Source organism: Capricornis sumatraensis, chromosome 4, assembly GCF_032405125.1.
Source record: "Capricornis sumatraensis isolate serow.1 chromosome 4, serow.2, whole genome shotgun sequence".
NCBI classification, from domain to species: domain Eukaryota; kingdom Metazoa; phylum Chordata; class Mammalia; order Artiodactyla; family Bovidae; genus Capricornis; species Capricornis sumatraensis.
The window spans coordinates 64103294-64117482 of NC_091072.1; the positions used below are offsets into that span (position 1 = coordinate 64103294).

Consider the following 14189-nt stretch of genomic DNA (forward strand, 5'->3'; position numbering starts at 1 on the left):
ACCTTCATTATGTCTGCTTTAAAACCCCCTACCAGGACAAAACTCAGCTCTCTGGTTTGAGGGCACCACGATTTTGTACTTTCTGTTGCATTTCTAGGTTCATATTGGTTTTGGGTTACAACAGAAAACACTGGATCACCTTCTTCAGGGAGATATAAACAAGAACATTTTCTAAGGAAATCTAAGGGGAGGAATTCACTGTAGATAGTTTTCTTAAGACAAGAAAAATAAAATGTAATCCCCAGACAAAGACACCACAAACCAAGAGAGAAGTAAGAGAGACGGTTGCACAATACAAAGACAATATTCTAACCATAACTAGATAAACTTTAATATCCTATCTAATTCTTTCAGAATCAGCTTGTCCAATCCAAGCACCATGTAATAGTATTGATATAATTAAGTGATGGCACTAACTCAAAATTCCTCTGCCATGAATAGGGAATAATTTTCCTGCTAGCTGACACGAAGTAATTAGCCTGTTACTAGTGTGAGCAGAGTCTCAAAGAAACTGTGGCTGCTTTAAAAATAATCTTTAGTAATGACAATGTGGAGAAATTTAATGTATTCAAACTCTCCGTGAGGGCTGAGGAGCTTAACAACGCAAACCCTTCTGGAGTGGTCACTAAGGGCCAAATCCTTTTGAGAACTTCGTAAACATCCTTTTACTTAATCCTCACAAGGAGGTAGGTAACTATCATCACCCCTTTTTTATGGATGAGGAAATGAGGCTTGGTGAGGTGAAGTAAATTGCCCAGGGTCGTAAACATAGAAAGGAGTTTAACCCAGGTCTGTCAGACTCCAGGGCTTCCCCGGCGGGAAGCATGCATGAGCCATGGGTTCGATCCCTGGGGTGGGAAGATCTCCTGGAAAAGGAAATGACAAACCACTCCAGTATTCTTGTCTTGGAAATTCCATGGACAGAGGAGCCTGGTGGTCTACAGTCCACCCACTGGGGTCTCAAAAGAGTCGGACACAACTTAGAGACTAAACAACAACAACAGTCAGACTCCACATCCACGTCCCTTTAACCAAGAGCCCAAGCTCTGGGGGTTTACATGTTATCCCCACTGGAATTCCTGGGGACCTTGTTGAGAACGTGTGTTTCTAGTAAGCTACATTCTCCAGAGTGAAACCCAGGAGCCTGAACTTTTGGCCACTTTCTCCCTTACTTCCGACGAATATGGAGATCTGAGAAAGACAGCACTCTGCTCCTGCCTCTCAGTGCATGCCTGAGGTCACTTCAGCACTGGGAGCAAGAGTTAAAACCTGTAACAGTAGGAGGAGCTTCAGTAAAAGTTGCTACACAGGTTGCCATCAAGAACCAGAATAACAGGCTTCCCTGGGGGCTCAGGGGAAGAAAAAGTGCCTGCAGATGCGGGAGACGCAGGCTTGATCCCTGGGTCAGGAATATACCCTGGACTGGGAAGTGGCAACCTGCTCCAGTATTCTTGCCTGGAGAATTCCACGCATAGAGGAGCCTGGTGGGCTACAGTCCATGAGGTCTCAAAAGAGTCAGACACAATTCAGCAACTAAGAACCAGAAGAGAAAAAGAATTTCTGGCAAACTTCAATTACGGTTTCACTGCCAGGAAAATAAAATTCACAGTTTCATTCTGCCTCTATTCAGTAAGAAAAGGGGTAAATAAAATTGTTCTACACCATCATTTATTGTACAAACACCCCAGAGATGAAACAGGGAATGAGTCGATGACAGAGCCACCCTGAACACAAAAAGAGGAAAGGCTGATAACGTCAATGCTAAAACACATCATTTTAATTGGAAACTTCTAACATGCAACTCAGATTGTGCACATCACCTGAAAATGCTCTTAAACTCTTCTAATGTTTGTGTAAACTTGAGTGTGGCCTTCTGGGAAACTGAGCTAAGGGGAAAGAGTGTGGCTCCAGAAGCTGACTGGAGATCGGGCTCAGCCAGGCTCTGCTGCTTACCAGCTACACCACTTTAGCTAACTTACTCAGCTTCCAGTTTCCGCCTCCATAAGAGGGATGACACTCACAAGTTATCATCTGCTCCTATCCTCTCCCCTCTGACTGCCCCCCATCCTGTGAAACCCAAGAGCCCACCACCTTCTGAGAGGCTGCTGAGCATACATGAACCCACCGCACCTCCCCTTCTGTTTCCTCTAGTGCTTCAGCCCCACTGCCGTCAATCACGCTGCACTCTCGCTCCCATGATGCTCGGGATGCTCCCTGGGCTGACCCTGGTACTCACACTTGCTCTCCTTCCGCAAAGCTACCACCTGCCCAGAGAAACACCACTTATAAGACCTCTCTTGTACACACCACCCCCTCTCTGAAAGTCCCCCCTCCTACTTACATGTTGACTTTGCTTGGGGACATCAAGCTCCCTGAAACCCTCCCAAGCGACATGCATTTTCACACTTCACCTACCTGAGGTCACAGTCCTCTCTGTTCCAAGTCTTGGTATTATTAGTTCACTCAACAGATATCTCAGCCCCACCACATGTAAGGGCAGGGTGGCTGGGGTGGGGGGAGTCCTGAGTTACAAAATAGGCAAAAATCTCTAAACAGGGAGCTTCAATTTAAGCAGAAAAGAGGGCAACAAGTCAACAAGCAAGGCTAACGTATCAATTTAAATTGTGCTAAGAGGCATGAATGATAAAAGCAGGATGTCAAATGAGAATTTTTTGTGGGCACAGAATACTTAATTCAGGTGAAGTAATCAGTGGGATTTTAAATGGAGTTACGAAGGACACAAAGGAACCAGCCAAGCAGAGTGAGGTAGTGAAGAACATTTGGGATCAACGGGACAACCAGGCCTCTCTGAAGACCTTTTCTTCCATGTGTCTTCAGCATCCTGTGCCGGTGGTCACACCCTGGATGTTATCACAAGCAGCGCCAACACTCCTCTGATTACTAACTGAAACCTACTATCCTTAACAACATGCTTTCCTTATAGCTTGCTTGTTCACAGCTTCTATCTTATCCAGAACTCCAATGCACTGACCTGCGTTCTCCACTGAGGCTTTCTTTCACTATCTTCATTTCATTATCCAATTTGTAGTCTTCATTTTTTTCCTTGCCCAGTTTATAAACCCTTTCTTGCACATATATTCAGTCCTTTGACTTGTCTCCCTCCCTTCAAATTCCTCTGGCAAAATCTCAGTCACTCAGCCTTTTCTGGACTGTACACAAATTCTGTATTTGTGACAGAATTGCTAGACACACTCCAAGGAAGACCAGGAACAATACAAATTCAAGACTACTCATTTCACAGGGACCTGTCTACACTGCTCGGTGGCACTCAATTCTGCAATAATTCCCTCCCCCACTCTCTCTAATGACTAACATATTCTCTGTTTTCAACGTTTTTACCCTACTCTATCTACACCTCGGCTTTCATAATACCCTGCTATAGGGGCATTCCCTCCTATTCTTCTAACCATTCCTTCTTGGATTCTTTTGTTATTTCCCCTTCTGACTCAAAGGCTGGAGATTTTTGTATGTGTGCACACTCAGTCGCTAAATCGTGTCTGACTCTTTGCAGCTCCATGGACTATAACCTGGCAGGCTCCTCTGTCCATCGGATTTCCCAGACAAGAATACTGAGGTGGGTTGCCATTTCCTTCTCTAGGGGATCTTCCTGGACTAGGGAATTAACCGCAGATTCTTTACCACTGAGCCACCTGGAAACGGGCCATTTGCCCTCATTGTTCTGTTTTTCCCAGGTGACTTTATCTATTCCATGACTTTAAACGCTATTCATATGCTAGTAACCCTAGCTTGAAGACCACCATCTTAGTTTGAAGCACCATCACCTGCTGATATTACTATAATGGCTCCTAACTGATTTTTCTACTCACAGTAGTTCAATCCACATAGAAACCACAGTGATTGTTTTGAGGTGTGAATCAGATTGTGTCATTCTCTCCCTTAAAATCCTTCAACAGACTTCCATGAGTCTCAGAACAAAAGCCTAAAACATGGCTTCTGTCTTAGTTTCCTGCAGCTGCTGTAACAAAGGACCGTAACTTTGGAGCCTTAAGACAACAGAAATTGATTCTCTCACAGGTCTGGAGGCCGGAAATCCAAAATCCAAATGTTGGCAGGACCACAATCCCTCTAAAGGCTCTAGAGGATTCATTCCTTGCCTTTTCCAGACTCTGGTGCCTTCAGGATCTCCTTGGCAATTTCTGCCTCTGGTTTCCTGTGACCTTCTCCTCTTATCTCTCTGTATGTCTCATTTAGGGCCCACCCAGGCAGCTCAGGAGGAGCTCTGCTCAAATCCTGCAAAGACCTTTTCTTTCCAATGAAGTCACACTTACGGGTTCCAGGCATCAAGACAGGGACACATCTTCGGGAGGGTCGCCGTTTAACCCGCTGCAGCCTCCAAAGACTCAGTGAGCTGCTTCTGCCTGCCCTGCAACCACACGTCTCGAAGCTTTCTTCACCTCCCAGAGCCTGTTGTTTATAGGCTCTACCCATCCAGGCCTTCTTTTATCTCCTTGATCAAGGACAAGCTCTTTCCCACTTGGAATTTTTGCTTATGCTAATCTCTCTCCAGGCTTCCTTGGTGGCTCAGTGGTAAAGAATCCGCCTGCCAATGCAGAAGATGCCGGTTTGATAGCTGGGTTGGGAAGATTCCCTGGAGAAGGAAATGGCAACCCACTCCAGTATTCTTGCCTGGGAAATCCTATGGACAGAGGGCAGGCTACAGTTCACAGGGTCGCAGAAGAGTTGGACACAACTTTGTGACTAAACAACAACAAATTCTGCCTCTAGTCTTTGCCTAGCTAGCTCCTCCTTCAGGCCTTGAGTTGAATCTAACACAGAGAGAAATGTTCTTTGACCCCCATAAACTTTAGTATATTGCCCCAGTTACCATCCTTCAAAGAACCCTGTTCCTTTTCTTCACCACAAGTTGTATCTGCACATGATTTGTGCTTACGTGTTAATTTCTGCGTCTATCACTGGACCACGAATTCTTCATACCATTGTAAGAAGCACATCTGTTTTGCACACTTCTGTATAAACACCCAAGCATAGGATAGCACCTGACAAACAGCAGAACTAAATTAAGGAAAAAGGAAAAAGTAAGAAGAATACCTCCTATTCCTTTTTGAAAGAGGATCAGATAAGTATAGATAAATGAGTTAGAAAGATGGTCAGGCAGTGGAGGACACTGCTGGCCCACAGGAGACATCCTTGCCCAGCCAGCCTAGAAATGATCAAGCTGGGCAGAAAAGGAAAAGCAGTACCCGACTACTAGAGTTAGGACTTCTCTAGCCTCCAGTTCTGCCACAGACAGCTATATACTCTGTCTGGAACTCATTTCACTTTTTATAATAATCTCTATTTCCTGTTCAAAAGGATTGATTGAGGTTTTTCTGAACTTTTAGAGAAAAAACTCCAGTACAAACTAATTTCTACCTGTAGCCTAATTCTAAGCTAGGAGGTGCACAGATTTATCTAACTTCCTTAATTATGCTGAATTACAGCATGACTCAAGCATTAACAACAAATACTACTGGGTTGGTTTAAAGTCCAGTATGCACGGAGGGGCTTCCCTCATAGTTCAGTCGGTAAAGAATCTGCCTGCAATACAGGAGACCCGGATTTGAAAGCTGGGTCAGGAAGATCCTCTGGAGAAGGAAATGGCAACCCACTCCAGTTTTCTTGCCTGGAGAATCCCACAGACAGAGGAGCCTGGCAGGCTATAGTCCATGAGGTTGCAAGAGTCAGACATGACTTAGCGACTAAACCACCATCCACCGAAGGACAGAGAAAAGAGCAGTCTTTTCCGAGACACGTGAAATTCCCCAGCCCCATCCACTGAAGGACAGAGAAAAGAGCAGTCTTTTCCGAGACACGTGAAATTCCCCAGCCACTTTTTCTCCCCTAAAGTTTTGTTTTTTTCTAATTGAGATACAATTCATATACCACAAATTTATCCTTTTAAAGTGTACAATTCAGTGTTTTGTTCAAAGTTGTACAACCACGGTCACCATCTAATTTCAGAATATTCTCACCACCACCATCACACCCTCCAAAAAATCCACCTTCATGAGCAATCAGTCTCTATTCCTGCCTCCTCCAGGCCCTGGCAACCACTAATGTTCTGACTTTAAGGATTTTCCAGTCTTTTTTTTTAAAATGTTAATGAAACTGAAACACAGAGAGATGAAATGATTTGCATAGGGTTGCAGCCACGTAGAAACTTACCAGCAAGATTATTATCACTCCTTACTAGGAAGATCACAACACACATGTTGAGGGTAAGTTTTTAAACTATACATAAAAGGAAAAAACCAAAAGATCAGTGAAAATATATTTAGCTTGACTATGTGCATGCATGCTTAGTCGTGTCTGACTCTTTGTGACCCTGTGGACTGTAGTCCTCCAAGCTCTTCTGTCCATGGAATTCTCCAGGCAAGAATACTGGAGTGAGTTGCCATTTCCTTCTCCAGGGGATCTTTCCGACCCAGGGATCGAACCTTGTAAACTGTGTCTCCTGCGCTGACGGGCAAATTCTTTACCATGAGCCACCTGGGAAGCCAACTTGACTACACATACCTTAAATAAGGCTGCAAGACACCGGAAATATAAGGCCGAGTCCTGAGACTGGCGATGCTCAGGCAGTGTGTCATGCCAGGGATTAGCAGGAGTGGAGGGTGTTTGGCAAGGATTACTAAAAGAGGAAGAAAGATACTACTGGTGGACAGGAATTGTGCTTAGGGACAGGGTAATACAGACAGAAGGTTGAGGGAAGTGTGACGCTATGCAGTTTACAGGACAGACATATTTGTTTTTGGCCCAGGGTTTTTAATGTTGTGTTAATGTGCCCACGTGTCCACTTGCTTCCTTTTATAGTGCTCCCAATTTGTCCTGGAGATTTCTGATCATTTCCAGTTTGTTTATGAGTAGTTAATGCATAAGACTTCCCTGGTGGCTCAGGAGGTAAAGTGTCTGCCTACAGTTTGGGAGACCTGAGTTCAATCCCTGGGTGGGGAAGATCCTCTGGAGAAGACAACAGCACCCCACTCCAGTACTCTTGTCTGGAAAATCCCATGGTTGGAGGAGCCTGGTAGGCTACAGTCCATGGGGTCACAAAGAGTCGGACACGACTGAGCGACTTCACTTTACTTTAGCGCATGAACAGTGTTAGAACCACTAAAGAATCCTTGCTACTTAATGACACTTTGCAAAATAAGACATGGAATTCAACTTTTTAAATATTCTACTGTCTGCATTTGTCAAATAAGTAAAACGATAAGTTTACCTTACTCCTATTACCAGCTGTAAATGTGTACATAGAAAGAGTGATCCCAGAGACTAAAACCATCAGAATCCGTTTGCAAAAATAATTAGGCATATGTTTTATTTTACATGTCTTAATCAATATTGCAAATATCATTAACAAAAGGAAAAAAGGACAGAAATCGCTCATCATACACCAAAAAATTTCATTGTTCAAAAGAGATTAATCTGAATCTCAACATTCTTTGTGCTCATTTAATATTATTAAAACATCAATTCGAAAGGACAAACAAGTCAAAACTAAGTATTTTATTAACTAAAATTGAGACCCTAAATCAACTACACAACTGAAAAATAACCTACCATCAACCTAGAAAAGTTTTATTTGCTGACATATAATGAATACTCAAGAGCCTACTACTGGGTGCAGAGACAAATTTTCTTTTACAAACAAGTTATTTTGAGTTATAGAGACTCTGTAGATGACTAGATTATCATTGTTTTTAAATGGCTGCTAAAAATGACTATTTAGAGAGTCAACCTATTCACAGAATTGAACACTAAATAACATCAGTTCAGTTCAGTCGCCAATGATCATTTAAAGTTGAAATTCTTGCCTACCAAATTTTTATAACACTTTTTAAGCATGTCAATTAACTTAAAAGATCTGTTAATTATATATAGCAAAAGAGCTTTGGTATCAATAAATTAGAAGTAGGAAATCAAATATACCTTGTAGTTTTACAGTGTGTTTTAGGAATTAAATTGGAAATGCCTACATATGAAAATGTAAATATCTCATTCTTTTATTACCTACATTATTATGAAGAATGAACCACCCGCTTATTCTGAATTACTGATATAAATAAAACACGAGCCTAAAATTTCTTATAAAAAGATGAATGGGTCACACCCTGCAATTTAGGCAAAAGGTAAATAAAGAATTCAGTGCTTTACTTTTCAATGCTCCCTTTTTCTTTTGATGAGAGCAGAAAGATTCTAGGATAAAAATAATTCCAATAAATACAGCTAGAATACATCAATCTTAGCACTCCCATCTGATAGGGGGCTAAGAAGAACAACCACCTGCCAATGCAGGAAACACAGGTTCGATCCCTGGGTTGGGAAGATCCCCTGGAGAAGGAAATGGCGACCCACTCCAGTATTCTTGCCTGGGAAATCCCATGGGCAGAGGAGCCTGAAGGGCTACAGTCCATGGGGTCACAAACAGTTGGATATGACTAAGCGACTGAGCATGCAAGAAGAACAAACAAAAATAAATAAAAAGAGAAGAGTGATTTTTAAAAAACCAAAAGGCAGATTGAGTAAGGGGTGAGGGTGGGTTCAGTAGAATATCTGCTGCCAATGAATGAATTCCGAGCACTATTACAAATTTTTCCTAAATTACACCCAAGGTCATGCACATGACACATAGAATCTAAACAATTCTTTGCTACATAACATATGGAAAATTATTAACACATTTTTCTTTTATGAAACAAAAGAGAAACAAAATCTACAAAGCAATATTACTGCTTGAAAAGGTTATTCTAAAAACTTTTGTTAAATTTAGGTTTTGCCAAGTTCCTACTCTCCAAGTAGTCAAGTAGACACCAAAAACAGCTTCTGAGTACTGTGGACTGACCCTTTATGGAGCATGCATTTTTCACCAGTCTACAGCAAAATGAACCAGTTAAGATTTAATTCTGAATTCAGCCTGTGATTGATTTCTGGATATAACACTGGAATAAAAACAGTAAAAGTAACTTTTTAAAAATAGGTTTACTTCTCACATAAGTTAGTTTAGAAAATGTTAACATTCTTAACCCAAAAGATTCCTTTCAGAGTTTGAAAGATCAAAGAATAAAAAACAAAATTGGTTCAGCAATTTCCAAAATAAAATGAATACAAACACTGGCCACAACTTTCCACTCCATCCAAAAAAAACCACTTCAGCTGAGCTCAGCTCACTTAATTTTCAAAAACCATTTCTTTTTCCCAGCTTCATACCTGGAATTACCGTTCCTCAACAACATTACCTACATTAGCAGGGAGGAGATAAAAGTGTTGTAGAGATTGCACAGTCACTGAATGTACAAGCAGGACATTCCAGAGCAGGAGGGAATCTTCAAGACCTGCTCCAGCACCCACATTTTACAGATGAGAAAACTGAGGCCCAAAATGAGTCATTTAATCAAATGACTTGACCAACGCCACATTGTTTGGCTGAGCCATTCATTCAGCCAGTCATTCATTCACCCACAATTACTGACAGCTATCTAGGCGCCAGGTCTGGGACTCTGTGCAGAAAAGAAGCTGTAAGGCCTCATCCACCATTGCAGAGGCTATCCTTCCCCTTGGAAAATCTTAAAATCAACCCTTAAAAGTCCTCATCAGCAAGAACTCTGTAGGAATTGCACTGACTTTGTCAAACAGGACTCACTTTGAGTTCACAAGTTTCAGTAAACACAGTTGGCCTCTACTTGTGTTTATTTTAAGCGATTATTAAGCGTTTACTTTAAGTGATTAAGCATTAACAAAGAGAAGCACAGTATTCTGAATGAGTCCCTTTCTGATACATTCAAAGTTTAATGAAGTGCAATCAGAAAATACCCCATATACACAAACAAGTTCACAGAGAGGACAGCTTACAAAATCAGAGCGATCTGAGGTATCAACATAGAGCAGTTAAGTCTAATAGCTCAATCCCCTCAATTCCACAAAGTGTGGAATGTAAATGATTCCCATTTCATTCAGATGTGGGTATATTTTTCTGAGATGTCTGTCTGTTAGGAAGACCTCTAAACTCAATTCCAATTTACATCCAGTGACAAGATAACTAACCCAGGCCTTTCTCCTGAAGAGTAACTTTCCTTGATTTCTATTTGAATAACAGAAAATTAGAATAAAAAAACTAAATAAAACCTAAAATTTCATGTGCTGACTAAAGGAAATTCAAATTCTATGTACAACAAAAATAGCAACAGCTTGAACTGCACATTTCTGAGTTTTTTGTTTTTTTCTTTTTAATGAGATGTGCCGTGAACTTACCCATCAACATAAATCATCCCTCATTTTGCTTGGACTTTTATATTCTTTAAGATTAAGTCTGGCACTTAAATGTTTTGTGTATCTCAAGTCACAGTCAAGTCAACTTCTTTAAGAAGTAAGAGAACATATTGACAAAGCTCTTAAATAAAACAACCCCAAAATAAGGCACTTTGAAATATTAAACAACAGCTCTCTGTTTACCCAGTTTCAGTGTTTTGTTTTGTTTTGTTTTGTTTTTAACCAAAACGCTCCGCCGCTTTTACAGAGGTCTTGCAGATGACCACTGGGTGAATGTTGATGAAATAAATCTTCACTGAGGCTCTCTGAAGGCTGACTCCCCTGAAGCTATTGTCAGTTCAGGACCAAAGCACTTATCAAAGTATGCTCATCTATGTCTCAAACTTCCAGATTTGATTTTTATCCAGAGCATCACAAGTTCTCATCTGAACATCGGGCCGGCCCTCGGGTGTCCGGTAAGCACTAAGACACAGCCCTGAGTGGGGATGAAAAATGGTTCCATCTTCTTTAAAATGCCAAATAATGTTTGCTGGGATAGGAAACCCATCTTTGGGACAATTTTGCATTCCCACATGCTTTTTTAGCTCGGGAACTTCTGCACATAACTCCGTCACCGAATTAAACCTTATTTCTTTGTTGGAGGTATACTCAAAGAATTGATTGCCTCCTTGACCGTGGCACCCAAACAGGGAAAGGTTAGCACTTGTGGGGTTGTTGTCAGGAGCATTATAATCTAAACATTCAGAAGAGATCCCAATACTGCGAATAGCTCCGTGCCAGCCTGGCCTATCCTCTGGAACGTGCAAAGTAGAAAACACATTTTTCAAATACCAGTCAAAGCTCTTGCACCTCAGCCTTTCCCGTAGTAATTTTCTTTCAGAAATATCACCATAAGCTTCTTTCCTTGCTGGAGGGTTTCGGTTGTAGAAATGCTCTTTGTACTCGTCCATCCAGACTTCCGCTGCCCGAGCAGTATTCTGCAGGAAATTGGGCCGAGCATATGGTGCCCGCTTAGGGAATACGTGGCCCACGTGGGAACACGGGTGGATCTCCAGTTTACCTCCACACTGCCACACCCTGAAAGACAGCTCCAGGTTTTCACCTCCCCACACTTCCATCCCAGTGTCATAAGTTCCAAGGTACTGAAAATACTTCTTGCTGACTGCGAACAGTCCTCCGGCCATGGTGGGCGATCTGAATGGTTCAATTCTTGATTTACGCCTGTCCCTTTCATGTTTGGGGACAGAATGCCACTGGAATGTTAGACGCCAGTCGAACCCACCAATCATGGGTTCCCCAGTCTGCATATAGAATTCAAAAGTATTCCAGTCGATGGTGTCTATAACAGGACAAATGACCACTGTTTCATCCTTATGAATCCTTTCCAAAAGTGGCTCCAGCCAACCAGTATTACACTCACAGTGACAATCCAGGAAAGTCAGGACATCGCCAGTGGCAAAAGTGGCCCCAATCAGTCGGGCCCTCACCAGCCCTTCCCGCTTGTTTGTTCTAATCAGGCGGACTCTATCCAGATTGCTGACGTAAGCTTCAAGCTGTGTCTTCAAATACACTCTGTCGCTCAAGTCATCGACTAAGATGATCTCCTTCAGAAGGACTGCAGGAGAAGTTTCTAAAACACTGTGGATGGTGCGAAGTAAAGTCGACCAGGCTTCGTTATAGAAAGCGATGATGACAGAAGTGGTGGGAAGTCTCCTGTAGTTAAACTTCTTGGACTTACACTCATACATTCTTTTATCCTCTATGTGGCGGTGCAGGGAAATCCTGTCACTGAGGTAAATGTTAATGGCATATCTCTCAATGAGTTCCTCTTGCTGCTTCAGTTCACTCTCGCTGAGCTGGAGTTTGCTGGCTTTCCCCCACTCCCCAAGGGCACGGGAATCTGCAGGGGGCTTCTCATACAGCGGTCGAGACAAATCCACTGCTTTCTTCCCCGGCTCTGAGAGCTGTCTTGACCCCGGTTCCCGGGCACCGCCGGCTCGTAAGGAGGCATGGAAAGTGGAGACGGAGAGTTCCACCAGGAGGTAGGCCACTGTCAGGAGAGCCAGCAGCAGGCAGCTTTTCCGTGCCCACGTCCACCTTACGGCCATCCGGATCTTCATGGCTGGGGCGCGGACGCGGCCACCAGAGTCACCGCGCGCAGGGGAAGGGCTGCGGGACCCGCCGCTTGAGCTCCGGGCTCAGGTAGGAGCGAACTTCCGAGCAGGTCCCTCTTTTCATGCAGGCGTTCGGCTCCTCGGCAGTCGCGGGGGCTTCCTGGGGGTCACCTGGGACCTCCGCGGGGCTCGGCCTCCGGTGCAGCCCCAACTCCTCTCTCCCCACTTCCTCCTGCCTGCCTCACAACTTTTCACAAACTCTACAGCCAACAACACCCCACCCTCCCCGGGCAGAGGACAAACCCCTCCCCTTCCCTCTTCCTCCCCCTGGTGGCGAGTTCGCGCCAGTGGTCGGCCAGGCCCGGGCCCAGGCCTGTGGGCGACTCTGCTGGGCCGGGGGCGGGAGCACCAAGGTGACCCCGGACTCGGGTCCACTCCCGCTCCAACTGCATCTCGGCCGCTCTCCACACGATTCTACCCATATAGGTCCTCAGTCGTGATGCTCCCGGGGACTCAGCGTGGACGGGCGGCAATCCTACCGATTGAGCGTCTCATCACAAAAAAAGAAAAAAAAAGAAAACTTACCAAGTTGTTTGCCGTTGGGGCTAAAGTCCACGGAGGTGATCGCAGCTTTGTGGCCCTTAAAGTAACGCTCCAGAACCGGGTCCTCCTGGGAAGGAAATTTGTCAAGTTTTGAAAGCAGGTGCAGACCTCGAACGTGGGGGGGTCGGAGAGGAGCGCGGTCCCCTCCTGCGGGAGCCGGCCCGGGAACGGCCACATCGGTGGAGGGTTGTTGGGGAGCAGCAGCACCCCGAACGAGCACGCGCGGCCGCAGCTAATTGGGGTGTACGCCGAGCAGCAGCCTCCCCCCGCAGAGCCGGCGGAATCCCCGCTCGCGCTGCCCAGAAGCGGGCGCCCGCCGGAGACCACCTGGGCAGAGCGATTGAAATGCACGTTCCGGGGCCCCGCCCGCAGGCTCGAGGTCGCAGGTGCGAGGCGGAGCCCCCCGGCTTCGGTACTTTTCAAAAACCTCCCCCGTGATTCTGACGCAGGCGCTCCACGGAAACCCTAAGAGAATTCGGGGGTGGGGGAGCATGGGGCCGCCGGGCCGGTCGGAGCTCGGGGAGGAGCGCCCGGGGCTCCGCCAGGGCTCGGCGCTCCCGGTGCCCCAGGGGCAAGGGATGAGTCACGGGCGCCCCCGGGCGAGGGGCGCGGAGCTCGCGGGTCGGGACTCGGCTGAGGACTCCTGCCTCCATGCCCCGCCAGGTGCGGGTGTAGCCCCGACCTGGCTCCCCAACCCGCGGGACCGGCTCCAGGGAGGCGCACCGCAGCCCGTCCTTACCGGGGAGGAGGCCATGGGGGAGCGCTCAGCTCCCGGCTCCTGCCCGCAGAGGGAACCGGGGGGAGGGAGGGGGCGGGGTAGGAAGGGGGACCGTGCGGTGCCCGGAACCGTCCGCCCGGAGCGGCAGCGCCTCCCGGTCACTACAACAACGGCGCCCCAGTCAAACCCCGCGCTCCAGGCGTGGCCAGCCGAGCCCCGAGGCTGCGCCCGCGCCGCGAAAAGCCGGACCTCCGCCACCTGGCAAGGCGGACGCCCGGGGATCAGGTGTCGTCACACATCAAAGCCAACGTTTGCTAACACCTGAGCTCACCCCGGCTTGATACCAGAAGGAGGGTAGTAACCGATATAGGTAGGAGACCGATGGTTGGGAGAGGGTAAGGAACCTGTGATCGATGCAATCAGAATTCTATTACGCGTTAAAG

The 14189-nt window shown here is 45.6% G+C and overlaps 2 protein-coding genes across 2 annotated transcripts in view; both read right to left on the bottom strand.

The window, feature by feature from the left end:
• POC1B (POC1 centriolar protein B) overlaps positions 1–13782 on the bottom strand; it is a 108948-nt gene extending 95166 nt beyond the window's left edge. Inside the window, exons 1-2 of the mRNA XM_068970361.1 lie at positions 13768–13782; positions 13011–13095 (exon numbers count right to left, since the gene is read on the bottom strand). Of these exons, the coding sequence (XP_068826462.1) occupies positions 13011–13095; positions 13768–13782 (100 nt within the window). The remainder of the gene's footprint in view (positions 1–13010; positions 13096–13767) is intronic.
• Positions 10683–12419, bottom strand: GALNT4 (polypeptide N-acetylgalactosaminyltransferase 4). The gene has a single exon (XM_068970360.1). The coding sequence runs from the start codon at positions 12417–12419 to the stop codon at positions 10683–10685; it is 1737 nt and encodes a 578-aa protein (XP_068826461.1).
• Positions 13783–14189: the final 407 nt, after the last annotated feature.